At 44.4% G+C, this 22,539-nt stretch overlaps 1 protein-coding gene across 5 annotated transcripts in view; it reads left to right on the top strand.

The window, feature by feature from the left end:
• The window catches only part of SLC35D2 (solute carrier family 35 member D2), a 73,914-nt gene that overhangs the window by 18,457 nt on the left and 32,918 nt on the right, over positions 1–22,539 (top strand). For all 5 annotated transcript variants that reach the window (XM_079791332.1, XM_079791333.1, XM_079791334.1 and 2 more), the window contains exons 2-4: positions 1,132–1,165; positions 2,916–3,002; positions 19,657–19,724. In XM_079791332.1, the coding sequence (XP_079647458.1) occupies positions 1,132–1,165; positions 2,916–3,002; positions 19,657–19,724 (189 nt within the window). The remainder of the gene's footprint in view (positions 1–1,131; positions 1,166–2,915; positions 3,003–19,656; positions 19,725–22,539) is intronic.

Here is a 22,539-nt window from a genome sequence, read left to right as displayed (position 1 = left end):
GGTGATCAGGACAGTGGTGGGGGGTGCAGTTTGGAGTGAGCAGGCCAGCAAGGGGGCAGTTGGGGGCAAGCAGGCCAGTGGCAAGGGAAGGTGGGGGCGAGTAGGCCAGCAGGGGGGGCAGTTGGGGGTGAGCAGGCTGGCAGGGAAGGCAGTTGGGGGTAAGCACACTAGCACGGGGGACAGTTGGGGGTGATCAAGCTGGTGGGGGGTCATTTGGGGGCGAGCAGGCCGGCGGCGGGGGGCAGTTGGGGGTGAGCAGGCCGGCAGGCAGAGTGGTTAGGGGCAATCAGCAGGCAGGCAGGCAGGTGAGTGGTTAGGAGCCATCAGTCCCGGATTGGGAGAGGGATGTCCGACTGCCAGTTTAGGCCTGATCCCTGTAAACCAGCAGTAGGACATCCTTCGAGGGGTCCCAGATTGGAGAGGATACAGGCTGGGCTGAGGGACACCGCCCCCCGTCCCCGCACGAATTTCGTGCACTGGGCCTCTAGTGTAGAAATAATTCCTTGCACCATAAAATACCCAGTTAGTGTTAGTTTGTGTTTTTTGGTGCTAGTGTAAATGACGTCTTTAAGATTTTCATTTTCTTTGTGTCTTTCTGGTATAGAGATATTTTTTATATGTTGGTCTTGTATCCAATAATCATGCTCAAGTATTCATTACTTCTGATAATTTTTTCCTTTGGCTTCCTATATACACAATCATGTTGTTTGTTAATATAATGACAGTCCAGCTCAAGGGGCAATAACATTTGCCAGGGTTTGCAACCATCAGTTTAAAAAGTAAAAGAGAAACCAACAGATAAAAAGTGAACAAATTTGATGTTAAGATTTCATCTAAGGTGGAAAAAAAGTTGAAGACTTTTTAAATAATGCCTATCACTGTGTATTATAGACTGTCTTCAGATTTTTTAAAAATTTCTTTATTGATTAAGGTATTACATATGTGTCCTTATTCCCCCATTCCTCCCCCACCTCCCATTTATGCCCCTACCCCCCTGTTGTCTGTGTCCATTGATTAGGCTTATATGCATGCATATAAGTCCTTTGGTTGATCTCTCCCCCTTTGTCTTCAGATTTTTATGAGTTGCTAAAATCACTTATTATTCTATGTTGTTGTGTTTTTTTTTTGTAGTTTCCCGTCACCAATTGTTCTTGGAATTGGACAGGTAAGTGGAAAAAAGTCAACCTCTTAATTAGTCAGTACACATGGTGCAGTTTTAAGTGCTTTTATTTAAGACTGTGGTTTACAAATTTATTAATCTGATCATGGTTCTTTTGGTGAAGCAATATGAAATAACACATATTTTATGTCATTCTATAATTTAGGAACAGTGTATTTGTAGGAAAAACAAGTACTGATTTTAATTTCCTTAATGGAATTTAATTACTTTAAAACAAGGGGCCAGAAGACTGCAGTCTCCAAGGTCTGTCTGGTGGGTAAGAAAGGGATGGGCTGGGGGCGGGGGCGGTGCCTGGAACATAGTTACTATTGAGGTGTGCACCTGCTACTCAGTTTAAGCCTCTGTGCTAGCGAGGAAAAGGGTTGGGGAGATGAGTGGGGCCCACGAGGCCCTGATTATCAGAACTCCAGAGTTTTTTCAAGAGAAGCAGGGTATTTGAGTTTTTACATCAGACCTCCCGTTTGTAAATGCCAGCAATGGATTCCAATTTCACAAACTCTCAGTGGGCCAAACAGAACATGTTTGCTTCCCGTGGTTTGCGATTTTTGTTCTCAGGTATAAAGTTGACCTGGAAAATCTTTCAGACTAACCTGCTTGGCTGTTTCTGAAATTTTCCATTAATATTAATTTGTGGATTGTTTATTCTTTTGGTCATAGGCTGGTGATTTCCAGTAGACAAGTGGTAACAGGCATCAGAGATTTTATTTGCCCTGCTTTGCTTTAATTTATAGGGAGAAAAATTTAAAATTATGGAAATTATATCTTGTTAACTGTAATTGTGAATCTGGAAAAGCTGTCATTTATTTGATTAAACATTGTTCTGATTACATGTTTTGCTAATAAGGTACTCTTTGAAACATCATGCTAGGGAGAAAAAAATAAACAATATATTTCCTTAAAGTAAAAAAAAATGTTATCTTTATGTTTCATTGTGAAAATAAGTAGAGAAAAGCATTTAAAAGATTAGTGATAAACTGTCCTTGGTAATCCCTGAGGCAAATAAAATCACTGCTGTACTCAAGGTAAATAAAGTCTTTTTGATTTTTAATCTGTTGGGGGAAGAGGCCAGCAGACCTATTTTTAAAAGTCTGAATTACAGAATATTTTAAATAAGTGTTAGTATATTTCTGTAAGAATTATAAAGTAAGTCATAAATATAAACCACAGTTATAATTCAGCATGGGTCCCATTAAGTTTGTAAACTTATTAGGATCAAGGTTAAGGATTATGATCATGTTGAAGGAGTCTTTAAATTTTTGCATCCTAGTCCTAGCTGGTTTGGCTCAGTGGATAGAGCGAGGGCCTGCATACTGAAGCATTCCAGGTTCTTTTCTGGTCAAGGGCAGAGATGACCCGGGTTTCGGGCCTGATCCCCAGTAGGGGGCGTGCAGGAGGCAGCTTGATCAATGATTCTCTCCTGTCCATTTAAAAAAATATATTTTTATTGATTTCAGAGATGAAGGGAGAGGGAGAGAGATATAGAAACATCAATGATGAGAGAGAATCACTAATTGGCTGCCTCCTGCCCCCTATTGGGAATCGAGCCCAAAACCCAGGCATGTGCCCTTGACCCGACTCAAACCTGGGACGCTTCAGTCTGCAGGTTGGTGCTCTATCCACTGAGCAAACCAGCTATGACAGATATATTGCTTTTTGATGAATCTGTTTTCTTCTGATGTCTTTGTACCTGAAACAGCCACATATTTTGCTGAAGTTTCTTTCCACCCCTTTTTAGATGGCGGCTACCATAATGATACTGTATGTGTCCAAGCTAAATAAAATAATTCACTTCCCTGATTTTGACAAGAAAATTCCTGTAAAGGTATGTGAGTAAAAGGATATATAGCTGTGATGGAAGATGTGAAAATATTACATAATTGCCATGACGTTCGCAGTGGGGTTCAGGATCTGAAGGAGCGGTCTCTGCACAAATGAAAGTACTACACATGAAATATGTATTTAGAAGGCCTTGGGGGCCAGGTGGAGCCTCTTTCTTGAAGAGACACACCAAGACTCGGACCCGTCTGCTTTTTATTCAGTTTTATATACACATCTTGCTCTCTAGCAATGCATACAGGCATATCAAAGGTGAAGTTTGGTAAACAGTAAAAGAATGATCAGGTTAGAGAATTGCCTTGAGCCACCATTATCTCAACACGAACAATCGAACAATCGGTGCTTAGCATCAGTCCTTCTATTGCCCAAGGTCCATTGGCCTTCCGCGTTCCTTGGTACTCTTGTGACAGTATTGGCAAGCGGTGGCTTCCCGCACATAAATACAAATTGATCTTAGAGCACATGTCCGTTTCTATATACACGATGCTTCCTGCTTACATTAGGTAGAAGCTTCTTAATTACGATTTTGTATATTCAGTTGTCCATTATTGTAACATAATAATAGTAGAAGTGATTGCTTAGCAATTGACATTTAATAAACGCTGTGTCTTCTGAAATGGCAAAGTCTGGTATCAGATAATACATAAAGGACCAGATCATAAATATTTGGGCTTTGTGGGCCAGACCATCTCTGCTGTAACTGCTCAGCTGTGCCACTGTGCCATGAGAGCAGCCATAGAAGGTATATATAAATGAATTGGTGTAGCTGTGTTCTAATAAAACTTTATTTACGTAAATAAGAGACAGGTGGGATTTGGCTCTTGGGTCCTAGTTTGTTGATCCCTGTTTTAAGTTTTCATTTTTAGCATGGATTGACAAAAGCTATGAGTGGAATGAAGAATACAATTTGATATGTACAGAAATAACACAGTTTTGTCCATGGTGGAAGTAGAAACATGAGACCTGCCATTTCTTCCTGGGATGTGGAATGGAACTTAGTGGACAGATGCTGGGTGCCAGGCATTAGGTCAGACATTGAACCCTTAGAGCATTCCTAAGAACAGGTGGTATGCAATGGGTTATGATGACATTTTGAATTAAGGGAGGCTAAAGGCTAAATTAGATTGTCATTTCCTTAGGGTTAGAAACTCCCATGGCTTGTTCACGGCTGTGTCTCCGAGGCCTGGGAAAATGCTGGCATCAGGCTGAGGTACAACATCAGTCATCGGGGACATCCACCGAAAGAGAAAAACAAAATACTGAAGTATACAGAAGATATTAAGCCAGTCATCATAGGAAAAATCAGAATATTATTGGGCTTGCTTACACTTTGTTTATGATATACTATAATTTTTAAACACTTTAAACATTTAAAAATTCTGAAATAATGGTCCATACATAGGGAAAAGGCATTGTATGCGAATAAGTTGAATAAGGAATTACCCTTGTAATCATTACTGAGGTCGTGAGCTGGGATCCCAGAATCCTCCTCACCAAAAACTCTTCTGACTTTTGTAATAATAATCATCTTGCTTTTTGGGTAATTTTTCTAAATTTGTATGCATCCCTGAGTTATGTAGTTTAGTTTTGCCTATTTTTGAGCATTATACAAAGGGAATTAAGCCCCATGTGTTCTTTTGTATCTTGGGTCTGATGATGATGATGATGATGATGATGATGATGATGATGGTAAGATTTATCCACACTGACTCTAGCTGTATCCTTTTATTTACTTATCTGCTTTCCTGTTTAAGGGAATTTGGGTTGTTTCTGGTTTGGGAGCTAGAAAAATAAAAAGTACTGTTTTCAACATACTTATAGTTGGATCTCAGCTAGCAGTCCCATAACAAAACATCACAGACAACGGACATTTATTTTCTCACAGTCTGGAGACAGGAAGTTCAGGGGCAAGGTGCTTGTCGGTGGCTTGTGGATAGCTGCCTTCTTGCTGTGTCCTCACGTGGCCTTTACTCTGTGTGCACGCACTCCTGGGGTCTCATCCTCTTATAACGACACTGGTCCTAGTGGATTAGGGCTCCGCCCTCATAACCTTTAACCTTAGTTACCTCCTTAAATGTCCTATCTGCAAATACAGTCACCTGGGAGTCAGGGCTTTAAAATCTGAATCTCATTCCAAAACAGCAAGTGTGCATGCGTTTTTCTGGGAGCTGCATCAAGAAGTGGAACTGCTGGCTCCGAGTGTGCGCTCATCTTCAACTTGAGTAGGTGATGGCCACTGTTCTCCCAAGTGGTTGTACCAGTTCACACTCCTGACAGACGTGCACTCCTGTTGCTCCTCCTTCTTGCCAATTCTTGATATGTCAGTCATTTTAAACTGTGCTGATCTGGTAGGTGTGTAATAACATCTTCTTGGCTTTTATTTGCATTCTCTAGTTATTAGTGAGGTTGCGTGCCTTTTCATTTTTTAATGCCCATTTGAATATCCTCTTTTGTGAAGTACTTGTTCAAGACTTTGCCTGTTTTTCTATTGGGTAGATGTCTTATTCTTACTGATTTGTGTAGAAGTTATAAAAATATATATTAGACCGCAGCCGGGGCCATGAGCTCGTGGGCGCCGCGGCAGCTGCTGTGGCGGCGGCCGCGGACTCGGCGCAGCGGCTCTCGGTGAAGGAAGAGACCATCTTTCTGCGAGACGGGCCCACCCGCGTCACCGACCTGGCCCAGCTCCCCACTGAGATCCTCGGGGCCCCGGAGACCGCCAACACCGACTTAGAGGATTCTTAAGACTTCCTGTCTTACACTCAAGTCCTCTAGCCATTTTGAGAGAGGAGAACTAAGAAGGCAGCGAAGTCAAACAAAGGAACTTCGCGCACAGCAATTTCAAAGTTAAACAAAGGAACTTCGCCGCGCACAGCAATTTCAAAGTTAAACAAAGGAACTTCGCCGCGCACAGAGCGTCTGCCACCCAGAACCACAGGAGAGCTGGCTGAATGGTGGATTTACAGCTAAGAGAGAAGAGGAAAGAGCGAACTCTGGAGAAGCTGAGGTGCGGAGGCGCGTGGGTCGGGGGAAGGGACTTGTGGCTTTTGTTCCAACCCTAGGGGAGATTAGCTCCCCCAGACGCCTGCGGGAAGAGGCTGGACTCTCGGCCTTCCTGTCGGAGAGTGGGAGTGACTTCCTTGTGGAGGTGCGCCCAGCAATCAGTGTTTGCTGCGCTGGAGTGCGGAATGAGGGGGCTTGGAAACGTGGAAAACAGAAAAAGCAGACTTGCAGCCAGTGCGGTTCGCCTCGCCATGGCCTGGTGGCGCCCTGAGGCCCCGCCCCGCCCTGAGACCCGCCCCGCCCTGGGACCCGCCCCGCTCGTTTTGCAGGTCCGCCCCGCACGTCTTGCAGGCACACCTGGGCTCCAAGCAACGGCTTTTGCATGTGGGTGGCCTGCCCTATGGCAGCTTGACCAGATAAACTGTGGTTCTAGTCGGACTGCTCTAGGGACGCTCAGACAGGAGGAGGAAACTGCAGTTTTTGCCGTAAGTCCTGCTGAGTGGTCTCAGGTAGTAGCTGACCTACACACCATTGGAGACCCAGAAACGAGGGCATCTAGTGGTCGGTGTGAGATGACACCAGATTTCAACCACTCGCATAAAGGACACATTCCAGAGGCAGAATCAATGAGCGCCAAAGCCTTGCTGCACCAAGACCCGGCCCATAAATCTGTCTCCTACATAGCAACTCTTCCTTTATAGACACAGAGGATCTGCACGGCCAATTGGCCTGGAGGACAATTCCTCCCAGCGACACCAACAACAATCAAGACTTAACTATACAAAGGAAGACCAAGATGGAGGCATAGGGCGGAAGCCTGATTGCTGCCTACCACAACAATTTTGAGTCTATGACGGGAGAGCGGAGCAGACACCATCCAGAACCACCGGAGGGCTGACTGAGCAGACGCTCTACAACTAGAATAAAAGAGAGGGGTACTCGGGATGATGCTGATGCCGGCGACCCAAAGATCACACTTTAAGAACTACGGCTCAGACGACACAGTGGCGGCCTGGAACGTGCTCGGCGCAGTTCCCCCGGCGGTCTCCGGCTGAGGGGAAGGCCCCACTCGCTGCTGAGCACGGACAGACGAGCCCCTGGGAGTCATGGGGTGGGAGACTCCGCGCTTGCTGACCTCCGAGTCCTTCAAGAATCTCAACGCCCCGGAAGCGGCCAGGTGCGCACGCTCGGTGACTGGCCACCGCTGCAGACCCAAGGGCCGACGCAGCCACCCCGGACCAGCCCGCCGCCGCGCACCGGGCACACCGGAGCTTCGCCGAGCCCGCCGCCCAACGAGTTCTGCGGCGGCTGCCCTGGAGCTCTGAGAAAATGGCCAAAGGAATTACTGAGATGGAATTGACCAACAGGAAATGGGATCAAGAAGACGAAACCCCGCTGGGTCCCGGATCCGGGTGAAGCTGCGCGCCCCTGGGTCCGGGTGAGGCTGGGAACTGGGTCAGGGTGAGTCTGGGTCCCGGGTCCGGGCGAGGCCATGGACCCCTGGATCCGGGTGAGTCTGGGTCCCGGGTCCGGGCGAGGCCATGGACCCCTGGATCCGGGTGAGCCTGGGCCCCGGGTCCGGGCGAGGCCGCGGGCCCCTGGATCCGGGTGAGCCTGGCCCCGGGTCTGGGCGAGGCCGCGGGCCCCTGGATCCGGGTGAGCCTGGCCCCGGGTCCGGGTGAGTCCGCGGGCCCCTGGATCCGGGTGAGCCTGGCCCCGGGTCCGGGTGAGGCCGCGGGCCCCTGGATCCGGGTGAGCCTGGGTCCCGGGTCCGGGTGAGGCCGCGGGCCCCAGGATCCGGGTGAGCCTGGGTCCCGGGTCCGGGTGAGGCCGCGGGCCCCTGGATCTGGGTGAGCCTGGGTCCCGGGTCCGGGTGAGCCTGGGTCCCGGGTCCGGGTGAGGCCACGGGCCCCTGGATCCGGGTGAGCCTGGGTCCCGGGTCCGGGTGAGGCCGCGGGCCCCTGGATCCGGGTGAGCCTGGGTCCCGGGTCCGGGTGAGGCCGCGGGCCCCTGGATCCAGGTGAGCCTGGGTCCCGGGTCCGGGTGAGCCTGGGTCCCGGGTCCGGGTGAGGCCGCGGGCCCCTGGATCCGGGTGAGCCTGGGTCCCGGGTCCGGGTGAGGCCGCGGGCCCCTGGATCCGGGTGAGCCTGGGTCCCGGGTCCGGGTGAAGCCGTGCCCCCCCTGGGTCCGGCCGAGACCAAACCAGAGGGAGTCGGACCTGCATTATCACCATTTGTCCACCATCCAGAGCTGAGGGGTCAGTGCCGACATGTACTCATAAGGAACTGGTGGACATTGATATTGGGTCTCAAAAGAACTGTTGGTCCAGAAAGAAACTCACTACAGACTGATTTTTTGCCTGTCAGCATAACTATTATTGCCCGTCGCACATTCAATTCTTATAAGTACATCTCTAGTGACACATGATTTCGCTCATCTAGGGGAAATGATGAACAACATGGACTGATGAACAAGAACAGAACCAGAAACAAGGAGGCACCGATCGGACTATCAGGCCTCAGAGGGAGGATAGGGGAGGTTGGGGGGAGAAGGGAGAGATCAACCAAAGGTCTTGTGTGCATGCATAAGAGCCTAACCAATGGTTAAGTTCAACAGGGGGTTGGGGCATCCATGGGGAGGGGTGTGGGATGGGAATGGGGGGATGAGGACAAATATGTGACACCTTAATCAATAAAGAAATTTAAAAAAAAAATAAAAAAATAAAATAAAAATAAAAATATATATTAACTAGAAGCCCGGTGCACGAAATTCGTGCACGGAGGCGGCGGGCGGGCGGGGGCCGGGGGGAGGTCCCTCAGCCCGGCCTGCTACGACGCCAGCGTCCTGTGCGCCCCGGCCGGCCTCTGGCCAGAGGCCTGCCCGCCCATCCTCTCTCCCGGCGCCCCAGCCACTATGGGTGCCGCCATCTTTGTGATGGAGTGATGGTTAATTTGCATATTACCCTTTTATTAGATAGGATGATAGTCCTTTTGTTAGTTATATACAGTATTACAAATACATTTTTTTCTGTGGGCATATCTTTTTTTTCCTTTATGATGTATTTCCTATTATGAAAAGGAATCTTAATTTTAAAATAGCTAAAGTTTACCAGTCTTTTCCTTTATGATTGATCACTGTTTTTCTAATTTAGAAAATCCTGCTCTACTCTGAGGCTATAAAGATATTTTTCTAGATAAATGGCATATAGTTTTTCAGAATTAGGTTGTTAATCTGCTTGGAGTTGGTTTTTTGTAAATGGTGTGAGGCAATCAGTTGTCACAGACTCAGTTGAAAAGTCTGTCCTTAATAGTGTGCCACTTGCGTGACGGTGCTGTCCTTCACATGTGCATGGTTTGTTTCCGGACTCTCTCTGCGTTTTCATTTGTCTGTGTTTTCTGCAGCATCGCCACACAGTCTCATTTCTGTAGTTTTAGGAAAAGCCTTGCTATCAGGTAGAACACGTCTTCCCTCCTTGTTCTTGGTCCTTTAGATTTCTATATAAATATTGGAAGTAGCTTGTCACCCTTCAGAAAAATAAACTTTTGGGATTTTGATTGGGATTACATAGGTATTTTTGCTATTGAACGTATCTTTTAAAAATATATTGTTTGGAAAATTAGAGGGCATATTTTTATATTGCTTTTGTACCTGCAAAACTATGGACTATTAACCGTAATTTATTTGTAGTTTCTTTTGGATTTTTCTACATTCACAATTAGTTAGTCTGAAAAAAGTGACAATTTTGTTTCATTCTCTTCAACATTCTAACCTTTATTTCTTTTACTTCCTTACGCTGTTGCATAGGCCCTCTGGTGCAGGGTTGACAGAAATGGTGGTACTGGGCATCTTCGTTTGATCTCAGAGGGGAAAGTTTCAACAACTCACCACTAAGGGTGTTGTTTGCTGTTGTTTTTTGTAGATGCCTTTTATCTGTGTTTTTTGTGTGCTGTGAAACTTAACTTAGTGACTCAGAACAATAATCACTGAATTATTTCTCCCAGCTACTGTGGTTAGGAATTCAGGAAGGTCTCAAGTGGACAGTTCTACGCAGGGCTCCCATCTAGCTGCAGATGATGGCAGAGCTGGGGGTGGGGTTTGGTTAGTGCAACTGGGGCTGGTTAGTATCTTTCTCTTCCCGTAAGCTCAGGCCTCTCCACGTGGCCACCCATGCAGGCTAGTTTGGGCTCCCTTACAACATGACAGGCTCAGGGGAGTCATAATGGGTACGTGTTGGCTGAGTCTTCAGGGTGAGCGTGTTCTGGCAGGCAGGGCCCAAACCGCATTGCTTTATATGACCTCGCCTCGGAGGTCACACAGCATCGTTGAATTTGTACATTATTAGTTAAAACAGTCTCATCCAGTTTTAAGAGGAGGAATGTAGATCCTACCTTTGGATAGAAGGAAGTGTCAAAGTCACATTTTAAAAGCATGTGGAATTGTTATAGCCATCATTTCTGACTGGGGATTTATCTATTTCTCTCGGTATTTCCATCAGGCTTTTTGATTTGTTTTACTTATTTTGAGGCTGTATCATTAGGTGCCTACAAAATTAACTAGTTAAGTCATTCTGGTGAAGTGAAGTGTGTAATTATACGAGGAGGACCTCTTCTGTTTCAGTTAGTTTAGTGTCACCTTGGAGATGACCACAGGCACACCTGACTACCACATTCTAAAGTGGATTCATAAATGTACCCTCCCCCTCAGCAATGCCAGGACTTCCACCCATTTCTCTCTCCTCACAATTTATGTGCTTTTGTCAGCAGATACTTTAGTATAAACTTGGCCATTATTTAAATTTCACAATACGTTTTATTTCCTTTTTAAAACAATGATCAATGTGTATTCTTATTTACCTGTTGTGGGTGGTGCCACCGGCACCAGGTGTTAGACCAGTGCGGTCAGACCGGACCTGGGTTCAGGAACCTCCATCCCTGGGTTCTGACTAGGAAACAATTCAGAGCCAAGCCTCAAACTATAAGAGAACATTTACTTGGAAAATCACAGAGGTGGGAGAGGTACGATGAAATGGGCTGAGGAGACAAGTTATGGAGGCAAAGGAAGGGCCCTGGGGAGTGAGGAAGGGAAAGGTGAGATGCCTGGGGACATGGGGAGGGGCATTAAGAGGGGAAAGGCGGGGGCATCTCCAGGGAGGGACAGTGTGCTGGGTCCTCCATCCTAAGAGTTTTAAGGGGAGGTCCCAGGGGGAGGATCTCAATAGACTATTCATCAGCTTTCCAGGGTCCTTTTAGGGTCGGGGTCTCCACTGATTAGTCAACACCAGGGCAGGGATCATTGTCCAATGCTGCTGGTCCCTGAGGTCAGCCATGGGGTCACTTGTCTGGTTTTCCTGCTTTTCTGGGCCTGGAGCTGAAATACAACTGAGGCCTAGATGTTATCCCTAGAGAGGAAAGGTCAAGGGGTCCAAATTGCTTGACCATATACATGCTAGAGGGGAAAGGTCACCCTGGGGATGAGGCCCCACCATCCTACAATTGACCTTTGCTAGGCACCCAGGGCTTTCCTCCCTGGTGACCTTCTGTACCTGGCCCATTGTCCTTGCTCTGCTCATGTCCGTCTAATTGCCTACCACAGATCCATGTATTTATTGCTTTTCTTGACTATTTTTGTCTCACACTTTACATTTTCCTCCTGATTGAAGTACCTCCTTTAGAATTTACTGATGGTCTGCTGTTGAAGTCCCATAGTTTTGGTTTGTCTGAAAAAGTCAAAGTTTTTCTTTTGTTTTTGAAAGGTATTCTTTTAAATATATTTTTATTGATTTCAGAGAGAAGGGAGAGGGAAAGAAACATCAATGATGAAAGAGAATCATTAATTGGCTGCCTCCTGTACGCCCCTCCCTGGGGATCGAGCCTGCAACCCAGGCATGTGCCCTGACTGGGAATTGAACCGTGACCTTCTGGTTCATAGGTCGATGCTCAACCAATGAGTTATACTGGCCGGGCTTGAAAGATATTCTTGTTGGCAGAGTTCCAGTTTGGCAGAATTTTGAAGATGAAATTCTGCTGTCCTCTGGCTTCTATTGTTTCTTTCTAGGTGTCTGTCTCCCTTTAGTTTTGGCCTGGGAATTCCTATTTTTCCTGTTTTATGCTTTTATGAAGGTTTTAAATTATTTTATCTAGCAGCAGGACTAGCATAAATAATCTAGCCCACTGTTACCAGAAACTACAAGTCAGTATTGTTTTTATTTTGAATTAGTTACAGAAATGAAGGCAACGGATTCTAACCAATGCCTAAGAACCTCAAAAGTTGTACTTTGGCCAGCTGTGTTATTGTTGAGTCAGTTGCAGGCTAGAACATTGACGAAAGAGGGGGAGGGGCTAATAGGTTCTCTTTCTCAAACCTTTCTTGTGCAAGTCTCCTCATAATGGAATTCTATAACGTTTTTGGGGCACGTGACACTTAGTGTTTCAGAACTTCAAAGGAAGTGTTTCAGAACTTCAAAGGATATCTTATCTGAGTTACATGCTTAATGTCTTTTTAGTGGAAAAGAAATGTTGGATTCACCTTGATTGCTATGGACTATTATGTCAATCAAAAAGTTCTTAAAAGTTACTGTATGACCTTATGAAAAATTACGTATTTATTTCACTTAAGGAAGACTAGGTCTTACATTTTGTTTCTTCAGTATGTTCTGAAGAATATCTCTCTCTTTTTAAAAAACCTTTACTGTTGAGAATATTATAGATGTCCCCCTCCCCCCCTTATTGCCCTCCTCCACATGGATCCTGCCCTGCCCCAGGCCTTCACCTCCCTATTGTCTGTGTCCATGGGTAATGCATACATGCACACAAGTTCTTTGGTTAATCTCTTCCACCCACCCTTCTCCCTTCCCTCTGAGATTCGTTAGTCTGTTCCATGTTTCTATGCCTCTGGTTCTATTTTATTCATTAGTTTATTCTGTTCAATAGATTCCTTGTTCATTTATTTTGATTTTTACATTCAATTGTTGATAGATATGTATTTATTGCCATTTTATTGTTCATATTTTTGATCCCTTCTCCTCCTCCTCCTCCTCCTCCTCCTCCTCCTCCTCCTCCTCCTCCTCCTCCTCCTTCTTCTTTTTCTTCTTCTTCTTCTTCTTCTTCTTCTTCTTCTTCTTCTTCTTCTTCTTCTTCTTCTTCTTCTTCTTCACCCTTCAACATTTCATGTAATAGCTTTTTCTTATCTGTGGAGCTCTTTTTCTAACCTTCAATTCTAAATGATAGCTTTGCTGGGTAGAGTAATATTGGTTGTAGTTCCTTGCTTTTTCATCATTTTGAATATTTCTTGCCACTCCCTCTGGCCTGCAAAGTTTCTCTTGAGAAATCATTTGACAGTTGTATGGGTGCTTCCTTGTAGGTAACTAACAGCTTTTCTCTTTCTGCTTTTAAGATTCTCTCTTTGTCTTTAACCTTTGGCATTTTAATTATTATGTGTCTCCGTGTGGGCCTCTTTGGGTTCATCTTGTTTGGGACTCTCTGTGTTTTCTGGACTTGTATGTCTATTTCTTTCACCAGGTATGGAAAGTTTTCTGTCATTATTTCTTCAAATAGGTTTTCAATTTCTTGCTCTCTCTCTTCTCCTTCTGGTACCCCCATGATGTGAATGTTGGTACGCTTGAAGTTGTCCCAGAGGCTCCTTACATTATCTTCATATTTTTGGATTCTTTTTTCTTTTTGCTCTTCTGATTGGGGGTTTGTTGCTTCCTCATATTCCAACTTGTTGATTTGATTCTTGGAATCCTCTACTCTACTGTTGAATCCTTGTAAATGATTCTTTATTTATGTTAGTGTATGCTTAATTTCTGACTGGTCCTTTTTCATGTCTTTGATGTTCTTACTAATTTCCTTGAAAGTCTCACTAAGTCCCTTGAAGCTCTCATTACTAGTAAGTTCCTTGAGCATCCTTATAACCATTGTTTTGAACTCTGTATCTAGTAGTTTGCTTGTTTCCATTTCATTTAGTTCTTTTTCTGGAGATTTCTTCTGTTTCATCTGTGACATGTTTCTTTGTCTCTGCATTTTGGCTGCTTTCTTGTGTCTTTTTTCCATGTATTAGGTAGAGCTGCTATGTCTCCTGGAATTGGTAGAGTGGCCTGGTGTAGTCGGTGTCCTGTAGGGCCCAGTGGCTCAGCCTCCCCAGTCACCTGAGCTGGGCACTTTAGGTGCGCCCCTGTGTGGGCTGTGTACACTGTCCTGTTGCAGTTGAGCCTTGATTGCTCTCGGCATCACTGGGAGGAATTGACCCCTAGGCCAATTGGCTGTGAGGACCAGCTGGGACTATAGTGGAAGAGTTGCTGTGTAGGAGATACCTCTATGGAGCAGGACTTGCTTCAGTGGGGCTTTGGTGCTCACCAAGTTCACCCCTTGAGTGTTTCACTCGTGGATTAGGTAGAGTTGTAATCTGATATGGTCTGATGCTGTCTACTGGGTGCACTGGCTCTGGGGCCTCCCAGGAGGTGCAAAGTCAGCCACTGCCTGCGCCCTGCCTGGGGCCACCCAGCATGAGCTACAGAGTGATCTGCAGATGACTGCTATTTGTGTTGGATTTAGAGGTGCCCAGGAGAGGCCAAGCTGTGAACTTGGCAAGCTGTTGCTAGTGTTAGACCTGGGGCCACTTATCGAGAGGTATGGGGCACATTGAGGCCAGCTGCTGCTTGTTTGAGAGATTTTAGGAAAGTCTGAAGCCTGAGCCAAGACAGGCCATTCGTATGGAAAAGACACTGCAAACAGGTTGGGTGGAAATGCAAATTGGGTGGGGTTAGATTTAAAGGAAGCACTAAGGCAGGACGAACAGTGTGGATGGGCCAGGTTGACCGAGGCTCGGATATGGTGCCTGCCCATCAGCTCTGTGGTGGGGACGTCCCAGCATTTTTGTCTGGGAGAAAGCTGCCCCTCCAGATCTTGCCCTGATGATAAACAAATTATTTCCTCTATATGTTCCTGGGTCCTTTCAAGCTGCTGCCCCAGTGCTGGAGCTCAGAGGGAGTGAGTCTGATAAGTCCATGCATGGGCCCTTTAAGAGGAACTGCCTGGGTCTCTGGCTGCCTCCCTGTCACTCAGCCATAATCCCTGCTGGATTTTACAGCCTGAAGTTATTGGGACTTCTCTTCCTGGCACTTGAACCCTGGGCTGAGAGCCTGCTGTGGGGCTGGGACCCTTCCTCCTCATGGGAGGCCTCCTCAGCCAAGATATTCCTCCCAATGAAAAACACACCACACCAGGCAAAAAAAAATAAAAATAAAAATGGCTACAAACAAGTACCTATCAATAATAACTTTAAACATAAATGGACTAAATGCTCCAATCAAAAGATATCGAGTGGTTGAATAAAACCATGACCCATATATATGCTGTCTACAAGAGACCCACCTCAGAACAAGGGACTCACAGACTGAAAGTGAAGGGATGGAAAAATATCTTCCAGGCAAATGGAAATGAAAAAAAAAAAAAAGCTGGGGTAGCAATACTTATATCTGACAAAATAGACCTCAAAGTGAAGGTCATAACAAGAGATAAGGAAAGCCCAGAGTGAGCAGAAGGAAGGAGATAATAAAGATCAGATCAGAGCAGAAACAAATGACACAGAGACCAAAACCAAAACAAAAACAAAAACAAAACAAACAAAAACAATACAAAATATCAATGAAACCAAGAACTGGTTCTTTGAAAGTATAAACAAAATTGATGAACCTCTAGCCAGGCTTACCAAGAAGCAAAGAGAGAGGACCCAAAAAATAAAATCAGAAATGAAAGAGGCAAAATAACAAGAGACCCCACAGAAATACAAAGGATTGTTTAAAAATGCTATGAACAACTCTATTCCAACAAACTAGACAACCTAGAGGAAATGGACATATTCCTAGAAAAATACAACCTTCCAAAACTCAATCAGGAAGAATCTAAAAATCTCAATAGGCCGACAACTATGGAGGAAATTGAAGCAGTCATCAAAAAGCTTCTAGCAAACAAAAGCCCGGGGCTAGATGGCTTCACAGGGGAGTTTTACCAAACATTCAAAGAGGAACTAAAACCTATCCTCCTCAGACTATTGCAAAAAATTCAAGAGGAAGGAACACTTCTAAGCTTATTCTATGAAGCCAGTATCACCCTAATACCAAAACTCGATAAAGACAACACAAAGAAAGAGAATTACAGGCCAATATCCCTCATGAACATAGATGCCAAAATCCTCAACAAAATTCTAGCAAGTCGGGTCCAGCATTACATCAGAAAGATCATACACCATGACCAAGTATGATTTATCCCGGGGATGCAAGGATGGTACAATATCCGCAAATCAATAAATTTGATACATCACATAAACAAGTTGAGAGATAAAAATCACAGTCATATCAATTGATGCAGAAAAAGCATTTGACAAAATTCAACACCGTTTTTGATAAAAACCCTCAGCAAAGGGAATAGAGGGATCATACCTTAACATAATAAAAGCCCTATATGACAAACCCACAGCCAACATCAGACTCAATGGGCAAAAACTAAAACCATTTCACCTAAGAACAGGAACAAGACAGGGATGCCCACTTTCACCACTCCTGTTCAACATAGTACTGGAAGTGCTAGCCATAGCAATTAGACAAGAAGAAGAAATAAAAGGTAGCCAAATTGGAAAAGAAGAAGTAAAACTGTCATTATTTGTAGATGACATGATACTGTACATGGAAAACCCTAAAGCCTCCATAAAAAAACTATTAGACTTAATAAATGAATTCGGCAATGTAGCAGGATACAAAATTAACGCAAAAAAAATCTATGGCATTTCTATACACCAATAGTGAATTTACAGAAAGAGAGATTAAAAAAACAATCCTATTTACCATTGCACCAAAAAAACTTAAGATACCTAGGAATAAATTAACTAAGGAGGTAAAAGACCTGCACTCGGAAAACTACCGGACACTAAAAAATGAGATAGAGGAAGACGTGAACGAATGGAAGAACATAACGTGTTCATGGATTGGTAGAATCAACATCATTAAAGTGTCCATACTACGCAAAGCAATCTATAGATTCAATGCACTCCCCATTAAAATACCAACAGTATATTTCACAGACCTAGAAAGAACTCTCCAAAAATTCATCTGGAATAAAAAAAGACCTTGAATAGCTGCAGCAATCCTGAGAAAGAAGAACAAAGTAGGAGGGATCTCAATACCAGACCTCAAGCTGTATTACAAAGCCACTGTTTTCAAAACTGCCTGGTACTGGCACAAGAACACACATATATAGACCAATGGAATAGAATAGAGAACCCAGAAATCGACCCAAATCACTATGCTTAATTAATATTTGACAAAGGAGGCAAGAACATACAATGGAGTCAAGACAGTCTCTTCAATAAATGGTGTTGGGAAAATTGGAGAGATACATGCAAAAAAATGAAACTAGACCACCAACTTATACCATACACATGAGTAAACTCAAAATGGATAAAAGACTTAAACATAAGACGGGAAACCATAAAAATATTAGAGAAATCCACAGGCAGCAAAATCACAGACATATCTTCACTGATACACCTCCCAGGGTAATGGAAACTAAGGAGAAAATAAACAAATGGGACTACATCAAAATAAAAAGCTTCTGTACAGCAAAAGAAACCATCAACAAAACAACAAGAAAGCCCACTACATGGGAGAGCATATTTGCCAATGTTATCACCGATAAGAGTTTAATCTCCAACATTTACAGGGAACTCATACAACTTAACAAAAGGAAGATAAACAGCCCAATCAAAAAAGGGGCAATGGACCTAAATAGATACTTTTCGAAAGAGGACATAAGGAAGGCCAAGAGACATATGAAAACATGCTCAAAGTCACTAATCATCCGAGAGATGCAAATCAAAACAACAATGAGGTACCATCTCACACCTGTCAGAATGGCTATCAACAAATCAACAAACGACAAGTGTTGGCGAGGATGTGGAGAAAAGGGAACCCTCTTGCACTGCTGGTGGGAATGCAGACTGGTGCAGCCACTGTGGAGAACAGTATGGAGTTTCCTCAAAAAACTAAAAATGGAACTCCCATTTGACCCAGTAATCCCACTTCTAGGAATATATCCCAAGAAACTAGAAACACTGATCAGAAAGGATATATGCACCCCTATGTTCATAGCAGCACAATTTACAATAGCTAAGATTTGGAAACAGCCTAAGTGCCCATCAGTAGATGAGTGGATTAGAAAACTATGGTACATTTACACAATGGAATACTACGCTGTGGTAAAAAAGGAATTCTTACCATTTGCAACAGCATGGATGGAACTGGAGAACATTATGCTAAGTGAAATAAGCCAGTCAGAGAACGATAAATATCACATGATCTCATGCATTTGTGGAATATAATGAACAATATAAACTGATGAAAACAAATCCAGAGACAGAGAATCAGCGATCAGACTGTCAAACCTCAGAGGGGAGGCAGGCGAGGGTGCGGGGGAGAAGGGGGAGAGACCAACCAAAGGACTTGTATGCATGCGTATAAGCATAACCAATGGACACAGACACTAGGGGGGTGAGGGCATGAGTGTGGGGGGGCAATGGGGAGATAAGGACACATATGTAATACCTTAATCAATAAAGAAAAAATAAAATAAAAAAATTAATTAAAAAAATTAAAAAATATATATAGTTCATTGTTTGTAGAATGAACTGGAAATTTACAGAGAAGAATAAAAACTGAGGCCAGTAATTCAATCCAAAAGAGCGGTTCCCCCTTAGAAGTGAGATAATGCCTTAACCAATAAAAAACAAACAAACAAACAAAAACCCCACACCACACGTGGGTGTGGGACCAGTCCATTCCATGCCTCTGCCCCTCCTATCAGTCTCAGCATGCTTTCCTCTTTAATTCTCTAGTTGTAGACTTCCCTTCAGCCAGATTTCAGGCAGTTATGAATGATGGTTATTCTGTATTTTAGTTGCAATATTGATGTGCTTGCTGGAGGAGGTGAGTGCCATTGTTTACCTGTGCCACCATCTTGGTTCCTCTGTCACAACATATCTCTTGACAATCAGAAAATAATTCAGGAACTCAGGGCTCAGTAAACCTAATTCAAGTACAGAGCGTGCTGTTTGATTTAGGTAGATAATTATTTTAGGCTTTTAAAACAAAGTAACTTTAAAGGAATGTGGCTGGGACACACATTTTTTGAAGGGGTCACCAATCTTGTGACATTCCAGTGAGAGATATAAACGAATGCCTTTGTCCAGAAGAGTGACTATAAGCCCAGATAACAGAAGTTTGCACGCCTTTCACAGCCTTTTGATCTTTATGCATAAGCTGTAAACACCCCTCCTTAACTCACCACCCAGGGGTCTCTACTCCACAGAGTTCTTTGTCCAGAGCCTTCCTTTAGAATCATAGTCTGTTAATATGGACCAGGTCAGGATTTCTGTTTCGATCCAGCTCCCCCATGATTATGGGTACCAATGTCCACCTAACCATTTTGATCACATGGAGAAACGTGTGAATGTATTTTGGGTTCTGGGGGAAGGGAACTCAGAAGTACTTGCTTAATCCTGCTCGGGAGTGAATGTCACCGTTTTTATATAGAAAGGGAAATATGTAATTGGGGTTCTAACCAAATATTCATTCTCTTTTATCGAAGCTGTTTCCCCTGCCTCTCCTCTACGTTGGAAACCACATCAGTGGATTATCAAGCACAAGCAAGTTAAGGTAGAGTGCAGGGCAATGGTGGATGGGAGGTTCTTCACGTGTTTGCTTCTAATGGTGCAAAGACCAAGTCTGATTTTTAAAGATATTGCTGTACTACATAATACTATTTAATAACTAGAAACCCGTTGCACGAAGTTTCGTGCAATAGACTTTCACCTGGCTGCCGGCAGCAGTTTTCCGCCAGCACCAGTTTTCCTCTGGCCACCCGCCGATCAGAGCGCCTCCCGCCAGCGCGATCGGCTACCCCCGAGAGGAACTCCGATCCAGGAGGCGGGTGGCCAGAGGAAAACTGGTGCTGGCGGAAAACTGCTGCCGGCAGCCACGCAATCGCAATCGGCCACCACCAGCGTCTTCCTCCGGCCCCATGGGTCCTTCCGCAGCGTTGGCCTAACGGCCGGTGGGAGGAGCGGGAGTCGGGGACTCGCGAGTCCCCGCCCCCCGCTCCTACCGCCAGCCAATCGGCCACCCTGAGTCCCGCCCCCCGCGCCTCCAGCCGGCCCAATCGTGGGCGTAGCAGAGTGATGCAATTTGCATATTGCCTTTTTATTATGTAGGATAATATTTAATAATTGCAGAAAATAAGGTGGAGTTTTGAGTTTAATTTGTTAATGCTTTTATAAATGTTAAAAAGCTGATTTTTTTGGCGGGGGTGGGGAGTTTATGTTCAAGTTTGAACATAGAAAGTGAGACCTCTAGAATCAAGATACAGAGGGGTGATTTATTCAGGAAGAACCATTTCTGTGTAACTTTTGGTTTCATCACAGTTTTATAAAAGCTGAAACATTCTGTTAGATTTGGTATAGGTTGAGCTTAGTACAGGGAGATTGAAATAACAGGCATTATTTTCAAGTATGTGCTATACACTTCTGAAATTTGCATTTATATTTATTTTAGGGTCCATTGATTGACCCTACTTTTGTTAAAAGTCACTGTAAAAAATAAAAATAGAAGTGTAGCCCTAGCTGGTTTGGCTCAGTGAATAGAGCGTCGGCCTGCGGACTGAAGGGTCCCGGGTTCGATTCCGGTCAAGGGCATGTGCCTTGGTTGTGGGCACATCCCCGGTGGGGGGTGTGAGGAGGCAGCTGATCAATGTTTCTCTCTCATCGATGTTTCTGACTCTCTATCCTTCTCCCTTCCTCTCTGTAAAAAATCAATAAAATATATTTTAAAAAAAGTAAGTGTAGAAAGAACCAGCCATCATATAAATGAGGAAACCTGGTGTGAAATATGTAGCCTAATGAACACATCATAATCACTAATCTTGTGACAAAGATATAAATAATTAAGTTTATGCAAAGGGTGAAAAAAATGGAGGAAAATGCCCAGCCGGTGTGGCTCAGTGGTTGAGCATCATCTCATGAACCGGTTTGATTCCCAGTCAGGGCACATGCCCGGGTTGCAGGCTCGATCCCCAGTAGGGGGCGTGCAGGAGGCAGCCAATTGATGATGTTTCTCTTTCATTAACGTTTCTCTCTCTCTGTCACTCTCCCTTCCTCTCTCGCTCAAAAGTCAATAAAAACATTTTTAAAAATGGAGAAAACCTGCCTGTATAGTAAGAGTGGAAGAGGCAGGTGGGAGGTAGACCAGAAGGAAAAGTACATATAAAACGAAGAATTGTGAAATTAGGCCTGTTACCTTTCGCTCTTGTTTGGAAAGGACAGGTGTGGTCAGAAAAAAAAAAAAAGTGCCCTGGCTGGCATGGTTCAGTGGTTAGAGCGCCGGCCTGCGCACCGAAGGGTTGAGGGTTTGATTCCTGGTCAAGGGCATGTACCTGGGTTGCAAGTTCGATCCCCAGTCCCTGGGCAGGGCATATTTGGGAGGCAACCAATCGATGTGTCTCTTTCACATGATTTTTCTCTCTCTCCCCTCTCTCTTTCTGTCTCTCCCCTATACCCCCCTCCTCTCCACTCTCTCTCTGAAAAATCAATGGAAAAAATATCCTTAGGTGAGGATTAAAAACAAAACAAAAACAAAAAAACCACCCAAAAATAAAACATAAAATACTGTTTTCAGATATACAATGTATTATTTTATTTTATTTTAAAAAAATATATTCTTATTGATTTCAGAGAGGAAGAGAGAGGGAGAGAGAGATAGAAACATCAATGATGAGAGAGCATCATTGATGGGCTGCCTCCTGCACACACCACACTGGGGATTGAGCCCGCAACCCAAGCATGTGCCCTGACTAGGCATCGAATCAAGACCCCCTGGTTCATAGATTGATGCTCAACCACTGAGCCACACTGGCCGGGCTTCAGTTACACATTTTAGTTGGTTTGTTGTTTCCTTCTGGGATCAGGGCAATCATTTTTCCTTAATTGTCTCAAATTTGTTTTAGAGCTCCCTATGGTGGAGGTTTTTGCTGTCTTACCATGTATCCTCTTGGGCTTCCTCTGAGTTTAGCTGCAGCTCTGGGCGTGCCCTCAGCTAACTGACAGCTGCCCACCTCTCACATTCGGGGCTCTGCCTCCCAGATGAGGGCTTCTTTTTTAGTGATCCTAGTGGGAATATCTTTTTTTTTTTTTAAATTAAATTTGTTGGGGTAACATTGATTAATAGCATGATATGAATTTCGGGTATACAACTTTATAATACAACATCCATATACTCTGTTGTGTGCTTACCAGCTGATGTCTAGTCTCCTTTTGTTACCATATACAGGGTGGGGCAAAAGTAGGTTTACAGTTGTTCGTACGGAAGCTAATACAAAGAATAAATAAATAATAATACAAGAATAAACTCTGTGTTTTGCATACTCTGTAAACCCACTTTTGCTCCACCCTGTATTTGACCCCCTTTACCCTTTTTCCTC

The sequence above is a fragment of the Cnephaeus nilssonii genome (genome assembly GCF_951640355.1).
Source record: "Cnephaeus nilssonii genome assembly, chromosome: 14".
NCBI lineage: Eukaryota > Metazoa > Chordata > Mammalia > Chiroptera > Vespertilionidae > Cnephaeus > Cnephaeus nilssonii.
The sequence above is the reverse complement of the archived record's forward strand: the minus strand, read 5'-3'. Positions and strand labels throughout refer to the sequence as shown.